Genomic DNA, 19,369 nt, shown 5'->3' with positions numbered 1-19,369 from the left:
AGCACTTCACTGTTGAGCTGAGTGAAGTTATCAATACCTGGTTCAGGAGTCCAATGGCTGAACTGTTCCTGAAGCTGATTGGGACTTTCCAAAGGGAGCAGTGAGAAGAGAGCATGTCTGGATGATGAGGATCCTTGATGATGGATCCTGCTTTCTTGTGGAAACCCTCCTTTGTCGGTCTGCTCATTGTATGGGAGGGCTTTACCTATGATCTGATCAGTCTTGACCAATTTCCACACAGACCATCTCTGAGTCACGAATGGCTCTGTTTTTTATAGAAGCATGTAAGTCAATATTGCCCACAAATTAGAAAACAGACAAATATCATTCAATATGGTATCCATACCTCCATGGTATTCTAATGAAGGGCATCAACTGCATATAAAACTAAAAAGGAGAAATTCTGAAAAGAGATGAGAACAAAAACTCATTATGATATTTGTAGGAACAGAGAACATAGAACACTACAGCACAGTACAGGCCCTTTGGCCCCCAGATTAGTGCTAAATTGTATTCCATGATCAAGCTAATTCTTCCCTCCTACGTTGCACTTAACACTCTATTTTAATACATATATGTATGTGGCTCTCTCAGAGCTTCTTAAATGTCCCTGTTGTATCAGCCTCTATCATCAAACCTACAGTGCATTCCAGTGAGCTGCCACTCACTGTACCTCTTACATCTCCCCTAAACTTTCCTCCACTCACTTTAAATGGGTGTCCTCTGGTACTGGTCTTTGTCATGATGAGATCGGTGTGCTGCCTATCCACTCAATCTATGCTTTATACTCCACAATACTCCATGTGTGATCAAACCAGAGTTTTATAGAGCTGCAATATTTCCTTGTGGCTCTTGAACTCAATCACATCAACTAGTGAAGTCCAGCACATCATACACCTTCTTTAAGTATCTGAGAATGGGCAAAGAAATGGCTGATGGAATAGAGTGTCGGGAAGTGTTTGGTCATGCACTTTGATAGAAGAAATGAAAGGATGAACTACTTTCTAAATGGAGAGAAAATACCAAAAACTGAGGCACAAAGGGACTTGAGAGTTCTTGTGCAGGATTCCCTCAAGGTTATTTTGCAGGTTGAGTCTGTGGTAAGGAAGGCAAATATGATGTTAGAATATAAAAGCAAAGATGTAATGTTGAGACTTCATAAAATACTAGTGAGGCCTCATTTGGAGTATTGCGAGCAGCTCCTTATCTTGAAAAGGATGTGCTGAAACTGGAGGGGGTTCAAAGGAATTTCATGAAAATGATTCCAGAATTGAATGGCATTTCATATGAAGAGCATTTGATGGCTCTAGGCCTATATTCAATAGAATTCAGAAGAATGAGCAGAGACCTAATTGAAACCTATCACATGGTGAGAGGCCTTGGTAGAGTGGATGTGGAAAGGATGCTTCCTTTGGTGGGAGAGTCTAAGACTAGACAACATAGCCTCAGAATAGGGGTGTGTGAATTTAGAATGGAGATGAGGAGGAATTTCAAAGTCAGAGATTGGTGAACCTCTGGAATTTTTGCCACATGAAGCTGTGGAGGCCGAGTCTTCATGTATAATTAAGGCAAAGATTGATAGCTTCTTCATTGGTCAGAGCATGAATAGATATGGGGAGAAAAGCAGGAGATTGGGGCTAAGAGCAAAATTGGATTTTCCATGATGAATTGGCGGAGCAGGCTCAATGAGCCAAATACCTAATTCTGCTCCTATATCTGAACTTCTCAGCCACAAGCAACAGCAGATATTTTAACTTGAAGCAAAAATAAAGATCTGGATTTGTCCTGAAGCAGAGGATTAATCTGAAATGCTGTCCACTCTGCCTATGTAGAACACACCTGTCTCCCTGGAATCCTCCAGAAGTTTGATATTTTGCTTGATTAAAAATGTTAGGTGTGTTGAGTCATTGGGAGAAGTGCTCATGGTGGAAAGGGAAAGAGCACATGTTAAGTGTTTTTGTGATTGTGAGTAAGAAGTTGTGGGCTTCGTGTTTACAGGCTCCACGACATTTACCATGCTGTACTCTAAATTCAGGCTGATGCTATGGCCTGCTCAGGCTGCTCTGGGCTTCGAGTCTGAGGACGTACTTTCATTCTAAATACCATTTGCTTTCTTTTATTGTTTTTGCACATTTCTCTCTCTCTCTGCACTTCAGGAGATTTTTGATCTTCTTTTATTGATGGGCTATTTTGGGTTTCTTTGTTTTGTGGCTGCCAAAAAGAGATGGATTTTAAGAGTTGAAAATAAATATACATTGCACTTTGAACTTTTGAATGATGAAATGTTGGAATAGATCCAATGGGAAGGATAGCCTAATTCTTCTCCTATGGTGTTATGATGGAAATGAGATAGATTCTTTGGGCCTCAAAGGCAAGGATTCTGGACACACAGTTTTAACAATAAGGAGTTTATTCACAAGGGGAGAAGAGCTTGAGGACAACACAAGCAGCTACAATATTCGGACAAACACGCTTAGAATAGTCAAGCATGGGAAAAGTCGGGTCAGCAGTACAATACACAGGAAAACAGTGTGAGGACAAAGTACAGGTACATATACAAGCAAGGGAAAAGTAACTGCAATACCTGCCACCCCTTGACTATGGGTAGACACTGCTCTCTGCTACAGAGACAACAATAAACGCTCCCAAAACCCTATTCAATGCACAGTGCACCACATGTCTCCAGCACTGTTGTGTAGTCTTCAGCCTGGAGTGAAGCAGGGTGGTCCCTCGAGGATGGCAAAAAGGAGAGCAACCCAAGCACATGTAGCACCCTTTATGGGTCAGGGGGCTGGAGAGTCCAGTCCAGGTGATTCATCAGGGGGCCAATGGCTTGGTGCTAGATGGGTTAATCCAATTAAGGTGGCCAATGGTTAAGTGTGCATTGATTGGTTGGGAGGGGTGCAATGTTGACTGGCATGTGGTGTGCCTTCTGACCAGGTAGAGGGCAGTGTTGAGCCGTGACAGGCATGGCTCTCTGGATACATATGTCTTCTGGTTTTATGGTCTTCTAATACAGGCAATCCCCAAGTGTGTTCTAACTGTATTTTTATACATTTGTAACATAAATTCTTGAATGATTAATGCTGGCCCAATGCCATAAGCTCTCTTTACCACCTACTTTACCATCTCCCCCGATTCCAAATTTTGGGGAATTATGGACTCCAAGATTTGTGCATCATTCTGGATCTGCCTTGATGATCATTCAATCAAACGTGTTTTATAGAACTTGCTGCTGAGAAAGGAAAAAAATAGGAAATAGGTGTGATGTGAAAGGGTTTTTCATGCAAACCCAGCAGACAGTACTTCACTTCATTCTCTCCCCTCTCTAAAGGCCATGGCCGATCTTCGAAGGAGCCTTAAAAGCTTACCTTTCTGAATTCTATTCCAGTTTTCGGTGCAATTTCAAGAGCTGTGATGGGATTTCACCTTGCTTCAGTCCAGTATGAGGGGAAAACCCACTGAATGGAATTACCCATTCACAGTGGGTAAAATCCACGTCAGATCTCTTCTTAAACCAAATCAACTCCATTTTGAAAGGAAATAGTCTGCATACGTAGACAGCTCCTGTAGTTTCTTTTTCTCATAGATTCATGGGGCACAGTCAATGTATAGGTCACATTTGTCCAAGAAGAAGACATTTCTATCTTACCTTCTGCACTTCTTTCTATGTTAGTCGAAGGGTGATCTATCCAGATTCATGCTGTGCGATTCCCTGGGGCAGATGGAGTCTGAGGAGAGCTTCAGTCCAAGGGATTAGAATTCCCACATGTCACACATATTGGAGAATAAACACAGAATCAGAATCAGAATCAGGTTTAACATCACCGGCATACTGTATGTCGTGAAATTAACTATAGCAGTCCTAAATAGGAATATTTGATGATTCCCATTGGAGCTGCATGCATAGTCGCTACTTATTGGTGCCATCTTGAAATGTAACTAAACAGTGTTAATTGTTCAACTGCCCACCTGCTAAGTTCCTCTGGAATTTTGTGTACGTTGCTTCATTGTTCAACCTTGATTTCATTGTGGTGTGAGAGTTGAGGTGATCCAAGAACGTGGCTGATTTATATTGTCCTGAATTTTATTTGCTGGTTTTACAGTTGTTTAGAAAATTTTAATTTCACATTGCATATAAATAACTAAATGATTAAATAATTAAATAAATATGGAGAGCTTTTGTTACTTTGGGTGTGTTACATTTGTCTGAGGAGAAAACAGTGCAGTATATTAGGCATGAGTGTGTCAAGGTCCTGATTGGTTATTCCCTGGGTCCCTTTAAATTTACTTTGTGTCACAATCAGGACCGTTGACTCCTTGTCTTCCTTAATTCATTGTTTCCCCGTGTTTCTTGGGCTCTGTAATCAAAGGCACTTGAGTCTCAGCTGAACGAGCAGTATTTAGTGTCGGGCTTACAGCTATTCGGCTCTAGATCGTCATCGGACATCACCAAAGCAAGTGCGAGCAAGTCACCCTGCCGGAACGAGCCAGGTTACATCGTCGGAGCTACTCAAGTCTTCTCCCCGAAGCCAGTGCCAGTAAGTCGCCTCCCTTCACCGGAGCCAGCCTGTTAAATTACCTTGCCTGATCGAGCCGCTGAGCTACCTCACCAGAGCGGGTCCATCAAGTTAACCCACCGGAGTGAGACTAGAGCTGCTGTCTGTAGTTCCTGGGCCATATCAAGGGCTTGCCACTACTTGGAGCCATTTCATGTCAAGGTGTGAACTGTCTATTGTTGTGTGGTACCGTCCCTTCGTGTCCTCGTCTCTGGTGAGTAGGTCCGGCCATTTTGCTGCTACTCTATGTTAGGAACTGTCTCCTCGTGTCCTCGTCTCCACTGGATAGGTCTGGCCATTTGCCACTACCCTGAGTAGGGAACTGTCTCTCCGTGTTCTCGTCTCCACTGAGTAGGTCCGGCCGTGTGCTGCTACTCTGAGTTAGGGAATCCGGTCTCTCAGTGTTCAGTGTCCTGTGACTAAAAGAAGAGTCCCGGCTCTTTGTTCTGTATCCAAGGAGGAGCCCTGGCTCAGTTTTCCATGTCCTGTGTCTAAGGGAAGAGTCCCAGCTCTATGTCCTGTACCCAAGGAGGAGCCCCAGCTCAGTGTTCCGTGTCCTGTGTCCAACAGAGGTCCGGGCTCTGATGTTCCAAGTTCCGAGTCTGGGCTCTGATGCTCCGGTTTCCGGATCTCCGGGCTTCCGATGCTCTGGATTCCAGGTCTCCAGGCTTCTGGTGCTCCGGATCTCCGGTGATCCGGGCTCCAATGCTCCGGGTCCCGGGTCTCCGATGCTCTGGGTTCCGACTCTATTGCATCAGTCACTGCTGTCATCTGTGTCATGTTCACCCTCAGTGAAGGATGTGGTTAGAACTTCTGTCTTCATTGCTCATCTTAGCAAATAGAATATAGAGAAGTACCAACAGATGCTACACACTGACAGATGTTCGGGTCTCTTCCTGCATTGCCCCATCACTTTTTGGAAAACTTCTCGATGACCATGGTGCAATATGCTGACGTGAACAAGTGCAGAGATACAAAACATCCTTCAACAAATAATTACTGAATATCGATAATAATTTGGTGAGGAAAAGGGAAAAGGCCGTTATGTTTGAAACTAATCCTAATCCTGTGCACCCCTGTAAATACAACAGTGGGATCATAAAATGTTTTCCAGTCTGTTTTTGGGAAGTTATCCAAGGACTGAGGCTTTATAAGGTCTTGGTCAGACCACACTTGGAATATGGTGAGCAGTCTTGGAACCCCTATTCATGAAAAGGTGTGTCGTATTTGGAGAGGGTCCAGAGTAGACTCATGGGAATCATCACAGGAAGGAAAGGGTTAACTTATGAAGGGGTGTTGATGGCTCTCTCCTGTACTTGCTGGAGTTTAGAAGAATGATGGGGAAGTTTCATTGAAACCTCTTTATAGTGAAGGGCGTGGAAACTCAATGGAGTGTATGTGGAGACTATATTTCCTATGGTGCGGGAGTCTCGGACCAGAGGGCACAGACTCAGAATATAAGGACTTCCCTTGAGAACAGTGATGAGGAGGAATTTCTTTAGCCAGATGTGGTGAATCTGTGGAATTCATTGGCAAAGACTGCTGTGGAGTCTAAGTCATTAGGGGTATTTTAAGTGGATGTTGATAGGTTTTTGATTAGGAAGGGTGCCGAAGATTACAGGGAAAATGGGGCTAAGGTGAATAATAAATCAGCTCTTACAGAATGGTGGAGCAGAAGCAATGGGCTAAATGGCCTAATTCTGTTCCTATCTCTTAACGTCTTCTGGTCTTATGCTCTTAAGTGATGGAGCAATGCAGGAAGGAGATGCAATAGCTTGTTTACATAAGGCATTTATTAGTTCTTCCCTAAATTCTGTTTTCTAAGAGAAGTAAACAACACAGAAGTTCTAACAATATCCTTTGAGAACTGCTTGAGACAGCCTGGAACGGGGAAGTGTCCATTTCAGAATCAAAATCAGGTTTGTTTTCTCTGTCTTCTGATGTAAACTGTGTTGTTTTGCAGCAGAAAAAAAATAAACAAGTTCCTTCATTCAGACTATTAACAAGCTCAGGTTTAACAGGTCCAGGTTTACAAGTGGGACCACTGCATGTGGAATTATCTGCAGATAATCAACACTCATTAGCTAACCCTATCCTGAGGAGGTCATGAGCTCCAAACAGACTCTGGTGTTATTGGTGTTATTTGGTGTTTTTGCTTCACATCCTTGCATCGGAGGTGACGGATATTGTGCTGTATTGCTCCTTGTCAGTGAGGCATTTTAAAGTTCAAAATTCAAATTGAGTTTATTATTGAAGTGCATATATTTCAGCAAAAAAACTACTCTGGTTATAATTACAATAATGAAGTTCACCCTTTGTTCGATTTCCAGGATGTTCTATTCTATGTATGTACATTTATGGGTTACAGTCACGTGTTAGTTCTGAGAAAACTTACACCATTTATTTGCAGATTCACACCCTGATGACCAATGCAAGCTCCAATAATCAGCAACTGACTCATTTTAATCAGCACCCAACTTTTATTTCTACTGCTGGTCCTTTAGTACATTTGTGCCATGACTGCAGATCTTTATGCTTGAGTCTCTTTCTCACTCCATTTCTACAAAATGTGTTCTGATAGGTAAGTAATCATGCACTTTATCAAAGCTCAAAAAATCCAAAGCAAATTTATTTTCAAAATACATATAAATCACTATATACTACCCAGAGATTCGTTTTCTTGCAAGCTTTCATTGGAGAACAAAGAAAAACAATAGAATCAATGAAAAACTACACACAAAAACTGATGAACGACAAATGTGCAAAGGAAGCCAATCTGCGCAAACACAATAAATAAGAAATTAATTAATACTGAGAACATAAAATTGTAGAGTCCTTGAAAGTGAGCGTACAGGCTGTGTTCAGTGATCTTTTCTGTGTTAAGTGACCAAAGTAAACCACTCTGGCTCAGGAGCCTGTTAGCTGAAGTTTCCTGAATCTGTGGGCTTTGGGCCTAAGGCTTCTCTGTGTCCTTGCCAGTGAGAAGAGAACATGTTTGTATGATGGACGTCCTTGATGATGGATTCTGCTCTCTCATGGCAATACACTGCTGTAGATATGCTCATTGTTGTGCTGGGCTGGGCTTTGCCTATCAATTGATCAAATCAGTATTAACCAATCTCCATACAGACTACCCCTGAGTAATGAATGGGTCTGTGTTTACAGATGCCAAAAAGTAAATATTGCCGATAAATCAGAAAACACAGAAATATCACTCACTGTGTTATCCATACCTTCATGGTATTATAACGAAAGGATCAACTGCAAATAAAACTGAGAAAAAAGAGTAATTTTGAAAAGTGGAGAGAAAGTAAACCAGTTTTGTTATAACATAGAACATATAACAGTTTGGCCCACAGTATTGTGCTGATCCGTACTCCATGATCAATCAAATACTTCCCAACTGCATAGCCCATGAGACTCTGTTTCGTACATACATGTGCAAGCCCATCTAGGAGTCTCTAAATGTCCCTATTGTATCAGCCTCTACCCCCATGCCTGCAGTGCGTTCCAGGGACCCACCACCCTCTGTATAACAAAAAACTTACTTCTTACATCTCTGCTAAACATTCTTCCACTCACCTTAAATGGATCTCCTCTGATATTGGTCATTGTCACCATGAGAAGGGGGTGCTGGCTGTCCACTCAATCTATGCCTTATTCTCCACAACGCTCCAAGAGTGATCGTACCAGAGTTTTCGAGAGCTGCGACATTACTTTACGGCTCTTGAATTCGATCCCCTCAACCGGTGAAGTCAAGCACCTCATTCATCATAGAAACATAGAAAATAGGTGCAGGAGTAGGCCATTCGGCCCTTCGAGCCTGCACCGCCATTTATTATGATCATGGCTGATCATCCAACTCAGAACCCCGCCCCAGCCTTCCCTCCATACCCCCTGACCTCCGTAGCTACAAGGGCCATATCTAACTCCCTCTTAAATATAGCCAATGAACTGGCCTCAACAGTTTCCTGTGGCAGAGAATTCCACAGATTCACCACTCTCTGTGTGAAGAAGTTTTTCCTAATCTCGGTCCTAAAAGGCTTCCCCTCTATCCTCAAACTGTGACCCCTCATTCTGGACTTCCCCAACATCGGGAACAATCTTCCTGCATCTAGCCTGTCCAATCCCTTTAGGAGCTTATACGTTTCAATCAGATCCCCCCTCAATCTTCTAAATTCCAACGAGTACAAGCCCAGTTCATTCAATCTTTCTTCATATGAAACTCCTGCCATCCCAGGAATCAATCTGGTGAACCTTCTTTGTACTCCCTCTATGGCAAAGATGTCTTTCCTCAGATTAGGGGACCAAAACTGCACACAATACTCCAGGTGTGGTCTCACCAAGGCCTTGTACAACTGCAGTAGTACCTCCCTGCTCCTGTACTCGAATCCTCTCGCTATAACTGCCAGCATACCATTCGCCTTTTTCACCGCCTGCTGTACCTGCATGCCCACTTTCAATGACTGGTGTATAATGACACCCAGGTCTCGTTGCACCTCCCCTTTTCCTAATCGGCCACCATTCAGATAATAATCTGTTTTCCTATTTTTGCCACCAAAGTGGATAACTTCACATTTATCCACATTAAATTGCATCTGCCATGAATTTGCCCACTCACCCAACCTATCCAAGTCACCCTGCATCCTCTTAGCATCCTCCTCACTGCTAACACTGCCACCCAGCTTCGTGTCATCTGCAAACTTAGAGATACTGCATTGAATTCCCTCATCCAAGTCATTAATATATATTGTAAACAACTGGGGTCCCAGCACTGAGCCTTGCGGTACCCCACTAGTCACCGCCTGCCATTCTGAAAAGGTCCCGTTTATTCCCACTCTTTGCTTCCTGTCTGCTAACCAATTCTCCACCCACACCAATACCTTACCCCCAATACCGTGTGCTTTAAGTTTCCACACTAATTTCCTGTGTGGGACCTTGTCAAAAACCTTTTGAAAATCCAAATATACCACATCCACTGGTTCTCCCCTATCCACTCTACTAGTTACATCCTCAAAAAATTCTATGAGATTCGTCAGACATGATTTTCCTTTCACAAGTCCATGCTGACTTTGTCCGATCATTTCACCGCTTTCCAAATGTGCTGTTATCACATCCTTGATAACTGACTCCAGCAGTTTCCCCACCACCGACGTTAGGCTAACCGGTCTATAATTCCCCGGTTTCTCTCTCCCTCCTTTTTTAAAAAGTGGGGTTACATTAGCCACCCTCCAATCCTCAGGAACTAATCCAGAATCTAACAAGTTTTGAAAAATTATCACTAATGCATCCACTATTTCTTGGGCTACTTCCTTAAGCACTCTCGGATGCAGACCATCTGGCCCTGGGGATTTACCTGCCTTCAATCCCTTCAATTTAACTAACACCACTTCCCTACTAACATGTATTTCGCTCAGTTCCTCCATCTCACTGGACCCTCTGTCCCTTACTATTTCTGGAAGATTATTTATGTCCTCCTTAGTGAAGACAGAACCAAAGTATTTATTCAATTGGTCTGCCATGTCCTTGCTCCCCATAATCATTTCCCCTGTTTCTGTCTGCAGGGGACCTACATTTGTCTTTACCAGTCTTTTCCTTTTTACATATGTATAAAAGCTTTTACAGTCCGTTTTTATGTTCCCTGCCAGTTTTCTCTCATAATCTTTTTTCCCCTTCCTAACTAAGCCCTTTGTCCTCCTCTGCTGAACTCTGAATTTCTCCCAGTCCTCAGGTGAGCCACTTTCTCTGGCTAATTTGTATGCTTCTTCTTTGGAATTGATACTATCCCTAATTTCTCTTGTCAGCCACGGGTGCACTACCTTCCTTGATTTATTCTTTTGCCAAACTGGGATGAACAATTGTTGTAGTTCATCCATGCAACCTTTAAATGCTTGCCATTGCATATCCACCGTCAACCCTTTTAGTGTCATTTGCCAGTCTATCTTAGCTAATTCACGTCTCATACCTTCAAAGTTACCCTTCTTTAAGTTCAGAACCTTTGTTTCTGAATTAACTATGTCACTCTCCATCTTAATGAAGAATTCCACCATATTATGGTCACTCTTACCTTTAACACCGTTTCAACTTGCTCAACAACTTTAAAGGATCTACATATTTGATCCCAATATCCCTCTGTAACTCCTCACTGTTAAGAATCCTGCCATTAACCTTGTAATCTGGCTTAAAGTTCGATTACCCAAAGTGTATCACAACATATTTTTCAGTGTTAAACTCCATCTACCACTTCTCCACCCAGCACTGCATCCTGTCTTTGTCTGTTTGTAACTTATGACAACCTTCTATACCACCCACAGCACTGACAATCTACATGTCGGGTGCAAACATATGTATATACAGTACTGTGCAGAAGTTGTAGGCATAAGTAAAAATATTTTATAAAGCGAAGAGGCTTCCAAAAATAATGAAATGTCAAGGTACTGAATATCACATATTTACTATAAAGTGCAGTAAACAGAAAAAAGCTAAATAAAATCGATATTTGGTGTGACCACTCTTTGCCATTAGAACAGCATCCATTCCCTTAGGCACACAGTTATGCAGTTTTATAAGAAACTCAGCTGTATTTTCCAAGCAACTTGGAGAACTTGCCACTGTTCTTCAGACTTGGGCTGTCTTGTTTGCTTCTGACTCTCCAGGTAACCCCAGATAGCCTGTATGATGTTGAGATCAGGACTCGGTGAAGGCTATACTATCTTGGGATGCCTAAGACTTTTGCACAGTAATGTACATTGGAAATTTGAATTAAGTAACGTTACAGAGGTTCATTTGTGTGCACAAGTGTCCATAAGTCAAGTGATCATAACCTGGGAATCAACTGTATACTCTTTTATCTTAACATCACTCCTCCTACCAGATCAATTTTCTAAACTAACGCTCTTCCATTTTTAACTCAGACCTGATGAGGAATCCCTGACCTGAAACTGGATTTGATGAAAAGTTCCTGTTATGGTTTGCAGCTCCAAAACAGTAAACAAATTCAAAGCAAACAACAGCGCTGAGAAATGAGAATCTTAGACTGTGTTTTTACTTTAAGTGAGGCGCGCATGTATCACGTGTTGGTGTCATGACATATCAATTCATATCTTTTACTTATGAACCATATTTAATTACTTAAACAAACAAGAATACTTAATCAAACAATATTTACAATATTTCTCAAATGCTACTGAAAAATTAAATACACAACACTCCTTGCAGCTTAGGTATAAATTCCATCTGAATAGAAAATGCATCTCACTATATATACAGTACACTATATGAAGGATTTCATACTCTTGTGGCATATCATCCTTCCTGAAAAAGAGGATCACTCTGCTTAGCAGGTGAGACTTGTAGCTGTGAAACCATCTCAGGTTCTGGGGCCTCCTCCACAGTGGTTGTAGGAGCTGTTGACTCTGAGACTGCAGGAAGTGGTTCTGACTGCGATGGACATCTTTCTTCTCTTTCCCATTTCTTCTTCTAGTTCATGCATTTACTTCACTGGAGTATTCTATTATTAATCCTTCTATTGCTCCGTTTACAACCTGATCTGTCCTCTAGGTTTCCTCATCCACAACATGTGGCAAATCCTCTGTTTTTGTCTCTCCTTTGACTCTATTTCTTTTTGGCCTTCCTTTCATCGATCCGGGCTTTGGTCTTTGCTCTTTGCATCTACTTTTACAAGCAATTTTTTCCCCTACTTGACATTCCTGAAACAACCATAAAACACACAGAGCAGATTCCAGTTCTTTATACTCAGAAAAGCTAAATGCTTGCAACTTTCCTGAAGATCCTTAAACTCTCCTCCAGTTAAAACCAAGCCACATTTCACAAGTAACTGACTGATTAACATATCAGAAGCTTTCTCAGACATGTTGCCTATAAAAACTGTTGTAGTCCGACTAGTACTTTCATCATTTTCACTCTTCCTCTGAGCAGCGTGGCCCTTCCTTACTAGAATATGCTTTCCAACCAGAGGCATGGAAGTTGGAACCAACACTTGTTTGTTCTCAGTTAGGCAATGGTTTATGGTGTATGTCAAAGAGGCAGTTGTGGCATTATCTAGTACCTTTCTTAATTTGGTTTCAGTTGGCTTCATTGCAAGGGATGTGGCATGCAATTGGTGGATGGATCTCCAATCGAGTAGCAGTTGTCTCAGCCAATCAAGTCCCCACAACTCTGGTCCTTCTGTTTTTACCACATACAAGCTCCATGTGGCTCACAGTTCTGAATGTCATTCCCACAGGAGTTATCCTTTTGCTAGTATAAGTTCTCAGTTGAATATTTGCAGGCTTCACTTTGGTATCTTTCAAATGCTGTTTAAACTCATTTTGTGGGATGACTGAAACAGCTGAACCAGTGCCTAATTCCATTTTATTAATTTGCCGTTTACTCCTGGTGTAAGCCACATTGCTTGTTTGTTGTTAATTTTCATACAGTAAAGCTCAAGGCTATGCAGTCCTGTGTCACTCTCATCATAATCAGATTTTTCATCTACAGCATGCAGATTAGTGCTTCTTCGAAGCTGCAAGTTGACTTTTTAGCTTTTTTTCTTCCTAGTACCATCCATTTATTTTTGTCAGGCTGGCAAGTTCTTTGTATGTGTCCTACTTTGTTGCACTTTCTGCAAGCTTTAGCTTTAAACCTGTATTTGTGTCACAATGGGGTTCTGGGAATGGACCCAAATACAAGAAACAGACACTGAAGTACAAGGAACAGGACTCGACTAGAGTAGGGACATCACAGGATACAGACAAGGAGCAGGGACAAGAACGCAGACTAGGGCTTGGACCCCAAGCCAGAGACTGGACAAGGACCCAAAACCTGGGTCTTGTCTTAGGTCCCAGAACCAGGCATGGACGTGACATGACTGCAGGACTGGAGGTTGGGGTCTTGAGGCTTGAGGCTTGGAGACAGGCTAGGGGTCTTGAGGCTGGAGGCTTGGAGACAGGCTAGGGGTCTTGGTCTTGAGGCTTGGAGACAGGCTTTGGGTTTTGGTCTTGAGGCTTGGAGACAGGCTTGGGGTCTTGGTCTTGAGGCTTGGAGACAGGCTGGGGGTGCTGGTCTTGAGGCTTGGGGTCTTGGTCTTGAAGTGAGCAGGCAGAGAGTCAGGCAAGGTATCCAGGCAGAGAGTCAGGCAAGGGGGAAAAGACAGGGAGGGGAGCAGGACAGTCCAGCAGGGAATTCCTGGTTCGTAGAGGTATTTATGTCTCAGCCCCAAAATGAGAAACATGTGACCCAAACAGAAACTGGGGAAAACCAGAAAACCTGGAACGAGGAACCATGAACCGGACCGTGAACCGGAACACGGACTTCACGGACCGGACTATGACAACTTGTTTGGTGAATGTGAGCCCCTGACACAATGGTAACACAATTTGTTCAGCTAGGCCGGTTTATGTTTGGACAATGTAATTTGTTCACACTCACCTTCATTCCTGACTGCAATTTAATTGTATCTCTGTGTGTGGTTTCCATTGAAACAGCAATTTTACCTGCTCTCTTGAATGTAAGTTGTGCTACAGTTAGGAGTCATTTTTGAATGCTTTCTTGAAAGATTCCACAAAATAAATAATCTCTCAGTACATCTTTAAGCCTATTATTGAGGTGACAATGGTCAGGCAATCTCTTCAATTCAGCCACGAACACTGAAGTGGGCTCCCCTTCTTTTAGATTCTGCTTATGAAACCTAAAGCTTTCTGCAATAAACAGTGGCATTGTTTCTAAATGTTCTTGAGAATATTAGCAAAGCTAATTTCTGCTGGTTTGTTTGGAGCAGTCAAACTTTGAAGCAAACTATATGCCTTTAAAGGCAAAGTACTTGGAAAAATTTGCACTCATTTCTTGTTGTCTATTACATTTTCTTCAAGCTAGTGTTGAATTAGCTCAGTATACATATTCCCCTGCCACGTACATGATTTCCCAATATGTCAGAGCGGCGTGGAGGGAAATTTTCCGCCAACTGGAAATTCCAGATGCAACCTAACAACGATGATACACATTCCAATTATCTGCAATGGAATCAGACAAGCAAATCTTTCTAATGTAGCCATCTGTGTCTGCTGTTTTAAATGATGATTATCGCCCAGTACTCACTCTTTACGAATGGATGAATTCTTCTGATATCTGACATTTTTAAAACTTGATTGTGTTCTCCCTTCAGAAGAACATGCGCTGTGGTGTTTTTTAATTAAACTTGACCATCTTTGTATGTGCTGGGCTACGATTTTTTTAACTTGCAGTGTTTTTTTTAGTTCAAATATTTCTCTGCGTTTCAACAGGTTGACAGCTACCTAACATTCATTTTAAAGATACGTCATTGCCAATGTATGTTTTGTAACATCAAAACATCAAACTAATTCAAAAGGAAATACGGGAGTCGGGGAATATTCTTGACTTCAAGTGAGGCGTGTATGTATCATGTGAATTAAATATATCATCATTCTAGCTCATATTTATACATGTAACCCATAATTTATTATTTTCACACACACACAAACACACAAGATTACTCATATAGAACTGAAATATTAAATACAGCTTCCACTAGTAGGGGAGCCAAGGACCAAAGGACAGTCTCAGAATGGAGGGACATCCCTTCAGAACAGAAATAAGGAGGAATATCCTTCATCAGAGGTGGTGAATCTGTGGAATTCATTATTACAGATGGCTGTGGAGACCAAGTCATTGGGTATATTCATTAGTGAGGGCAGGAGAATAGAGTTTACTGGGATAATATATCAGCTATGATAGAATGCCGAAGCAAACTTTATGGGCCAAATGGCCTTACCCTGCTCCTGTGTTTATGGCCCTATGGTCTTGATTCCATCAAGAAAATCCAGGAACCTGAATGTGATCTGTTCAGCATGTTTGAATTTTCATTCTCAACTAAGCCAAGAGGATAAATTAGTTATTAGCATCAACAATTTGTTAATAAAAATATTAGCTGATTGTTTATTAATTATTGAAACATACAACAACAACCTCAGGCATTTGAGTCCATAGAACAGCATTTAATAGAGTAAACTGGTCTTAAGCAGTTCACAGCCATGACAGGGTTAAAAATCGTTGCTTGCGCAACAAAAAGAAAACATTGTGAAAAGGTGCCATACAATTGAGATCTGTGAAGGTGACATGTTGGAAATGGAATGCTAAAAAAACTCAATGTCCTTAAGTATGGTAACATTTTTTTTTCACCTTCATGAAGTTGTTAATGAATGACAAGAGAGGTTAATTCTCCGCAGATGTTAAATATGTCCATATTCTGAAAAAGTATGACTATTTCATCTTGGTGTGAAATTCCAGCAGAATCTGTGTGATCCAGAAGCCTTCACTTTACCTTATAGACCAGTCTGGGAGGATCTGATTCATCGCGTCTCTGCAAAAGGTCAAATCATCAGACTCATCGACACTGGGAACTCTGATTTAGAGTTGTATCTGGAGCTTGAATTCCAATATATTCACATCAAGCATTCTGCATACATACAGTGTGTCAACATCTTGTCAATATCATCTGCAGATAGCTTTGGATTGACCATCCTCAAATGATCAGTATATTTGAATGCAAATTCTATTGTTTTCCATAAGCCTACCTTGGTTTCCCTTGTGAACCACGTGACCGAAATAGTGCAGATCATCAGGAGAGCGAAGAGCAGCCAACGACCAACCTTCAATATCATGAAACTGCGTAAAGGGGAAGAATAACAGAACAGGTGAGATACAGAAACGAGATGGCTTTGTGTTTGAAATACTTACCTCCTGTTTTCTCTGTAACATTAGTGGAGTGGAGCGAGGTAAATAAGCAGAGCTGGAGGAGTAAATAATGTTGACTGAATGGCAGATTGGAGAAGGGAGAAAAACATCATCAGTTGGAATAAAACCATATTTTCTCGAGGCAATGGCAACATCTTGCAATGCAGTCATTCACTGATGCTATTATGGTTGTTGGAATTACAGTAGATCTACTAGAAAATGAATCTCAGGGTTGTATAATAAATTTCCCTTGATAATAAATTTACTTTGAGCTTTGAAATCTTTTCTGCACTTCATCCAGTTGAATAACAATTCTCTTTTTTAGCAGAGTACCAGATTCTCTACTCTAATACCAGAAACCTTCTTCACTATAGTGACTCCACTTTCAAGGAACCATGTACCTGAATTCCAAGATCCCGTTGTTCTTTAACACTTCCCAGGGCCCAACCAATCACTTCGAAAGTCTTACTTGATTTGACTTTTGAAAATGCAAGACTTTGCACAATTCTGAATTAAACTCCATTTGCTATTCCTCAGCCCAAAAACTCAGCTCATCAAGATCCTCTGTAATTCTTCAAAATCCTTTTCACCAAGGACATAAAATTATGAGATGTACAGGTTGGAAAGGTGACAGCAAACTTCTCCATTCTCAGAGGCAAATGAAACTAGATGACATGAATTTAGATTTGAAGTGATTGTTTTCACCCAGAGAGTGGTGGAAAAAGAGTCACAGTCAATGTTTGTGGAGTGTCTGAATGAGATCTCAAGTCACACCTCCATAGTAGGCTTTGGACCTTGTGCTGGAAGATAGGGTTTAGATACATTACTGTGCAAAATATAGGTGCATTTAAGAGAATTCTGTAAAGTGACGATGCTTTCAAAAGTAATGAAATGAAAAATATTTAAATATTTAAAAATACTATAATGTGCATTAAGCAGCAATAAACTAAATCAAATCAAAGTTGGGTGTCACCACACTTTGCCTTTAAAACTAGTTCAATTCTTTCGGGTACCCTGTCATGCAGTTTTATAAGAAAATCAGCTGCTAGGTTGTTCCAAGTGTCTTGGAGAACTTGCCACATTTCCTTTGCAGACTTTGGCTTCTGCTTCTCCAAGCAATCACAGACAGCCTCGGTGTTGTGATCAGGACTCTGGAGATGATACCATCTGAGACCATATAAGAATCGAAGATGCCTAAAGCATTTGCAGTATACTGTAGATGGATGTGCAGTGGAAATCCACATGGTCTTTGTCTGTGTTGTACAACTCTGGGACCATATGAACCTGTTACACAACAGCATTATCTGAACCCTGAAGCTTAAAGTTCAAAGTGGATTTATTACCAAAATACATATCTGTCATCATATACAACCCTGAGATTCAATTTCTTGTGGGCATACTCAGTAAATCTATAGATTAATAACCACAACAGAATGAATGAAAAGCCACCCAACTGGAGTGTTCAACCAGTGTGCAAAAAGCAACAAACTGTGCAAAGAGAAAAAGAAGCCATAATAATAATAAATAAATAAAATAGCTGGAAGTATCAGGTACATAAGATGAAGTGTCCTTTAAAATGAGTCCATTTGTTGCTTACACAAATCAGTGATGGGGCAAATGAAATTGAATGAAGTTATCTCCTTTGGTTTTCCATTATCCATTCCAATAATCTACTTACAAAGTAAAAACATATATCAACTTTCATGTCGAAAGTTGTTGCAGAATATTTAGAGATTAGTTTATCTTGGTCTCCTGGGATTAAAACATGTTGTCGAGCGTTGGTTGTACTACTGGTTGTGAAAATGAAAACAATATTCTCACAGGCATTCAGTCCAAGTAAATGAAATTATAATTTTCCCCTGAATTATCTCTCATATGGGAGGGGAGCCAATCACAGCACCAGCAATGAGAACATTGTACATTTAAACAGAACTGGATCAAGTGACTTACCTTGCAGTTGATACTGTTGTAAATGTTTCACATGTATATTCACGTCCTGTTGAGGCAGGGAAAGAAAATTCAGTCTCACGTGTTTACCCAGTGCAGTCAAGCAAGAGTACATGATTGGCAGGTGGAAACTCATGGTTTGAGTAAAAGGCTGATTGGTTACATGGAGATAGAAACATAGAAACATAGAAAATCGGTGCAGGAGTAGGCCATTCGGCCCTTCGAGCCTGCACCGCCATTTATTATGATCATGGCTGATCATCCAACTCAGAACCCCGCCCCAGCCTTCCCTCCATACCCCCTGACCCCCGTAGCCACAAGGGCCATATCTAACTCCCTCTTAAATATAGCCAATGAACTGGCCTCAACAGTTTCCTGTGGCAGAGAATTCCACAGATTCACCACTCTCTGTGTGAAGAGGTTTTTCCTAATCTCGGTCCTAAAAGGCTTCCCCTCTATCCTCAAACTGTGACCCCTCGTTCTGGACTTCCCCAACATTGGGAACAATCTTCCTGCATCTAGCCTGTCCAATCCCCTTAGGATCTTATACGTTTCAATCAGATCCCCCCTCAATCTTCTAAATTCCAACGAGTACAAGCCCAGTTCATCCAGTCTTTCTTCATATGAAAGTCCTGCCATCCCAGGAATCAATCTGGTGAACCTTCTTTGTACTCCCTCTATGGCAAAGATGTCTTTCCTCAGATTAGGGGACCTAAACCGCACACAATACTCCAGGTGTGGTCTCACCAAGGCCTTGTACAACTGCAGTAGTACCTCCCTGCTCCTGTACTCGAATCCTCTCGCTATAAATGCCAGCATACCATTCGCCTTTTTCAGCGCCTGCTGTACCTGCATGCCCACTTTCAATGACTGGTGTATAATGACACCCAGGTCTCGTTGCACCTCCCCTTTTCCTAATCGGCCACCATTCAGATAATAATCTGTTTTCCTATTTTTGCCACCAAAGTGGATAACTTCACATTTATCCACATTAAATTGCATCTGCCATGAATTTGCCCACTCACCCAACCTATCCAAGTCACCCTGTATCCTCTTAGCATCCTCCTCACTGCTGACACTGCCACCCAGCTTCGTGTCATCCGCAAACTTGG

General features: G+C 41.6%; 2 protein-coding genes and 1 long non-coding RNA gene across 5 annotated transcripts in view; 1 reads left to right on the top strand and 2 right to left on the bottom strand.

Annotated features, from left to right (window-relative positions):
- Positions 1–19,369, bottom strand: part of LOC134355857 (uncharacterized) — a 545,005-nt gene that overhangs the window by 45,696 nt on the left and 479,940 nt on the right. The window contains exons 10-12 of the mRNA XM_063066362.1: positions 18,261–18,306; positions 16,151–16,241; positions 5,084–5,330 (exon numbers count right to left, since the gene is read on the bottom strand). Coding sequence (XP_062922432.1) covers positions 5,084–5,330; positions 16,151–16,241; positions 18,261–18,306 — 384 coding nt within the window. The remainder of the gene's footprint in view (positions 1–5,083; positions 5,331–16,150; positions 16,242–18,260; positions 18,307–19,369) is intronic.
- The window catches only part of LOC134355434 (Fc receptor-like protein 2), a 121,461-nt gene that overhangs the window by 60,038 nt on the left and 42,054 nt on the right, over positions 1–19,369 (top strand). The window lies entirely within an intron of this gene.
- LOC134355436 (uncharacterized) lies at positions 381–15,938 on the bottom strand. Its single transcript, XR_010020073.1, has 4 exons — positions 15,898–15,938; positions 3,653–3,741; positions 3,122–3,235; positions 381–403 (listed from the first exon to the last, which is right to left on the bottom strand). It is a non-coding gene; the product is annotated as an uncharacterized LOC134355436 (long non-coding RNA).

Source organism: Mobula hypostoma, chromosome 13 (assembly GCF_963921235.1).
Source record: "Mobula hypostoma chromosome 13, sMobHyp1.1, whole genome shotgun sequence".
Classification (NCBI taxonomy): Eukaryota; Metazoa; Chordata; class Chondrichthyes; order Myliobatiformes; family Myliobatidae; genus Mobula; species Mobula hypostoma.
The sequence above is the reverse complement of the archived record's forward strand: the minus strand, read 5'-3'. Positions and strand labels throughout refer to the sequence as shown.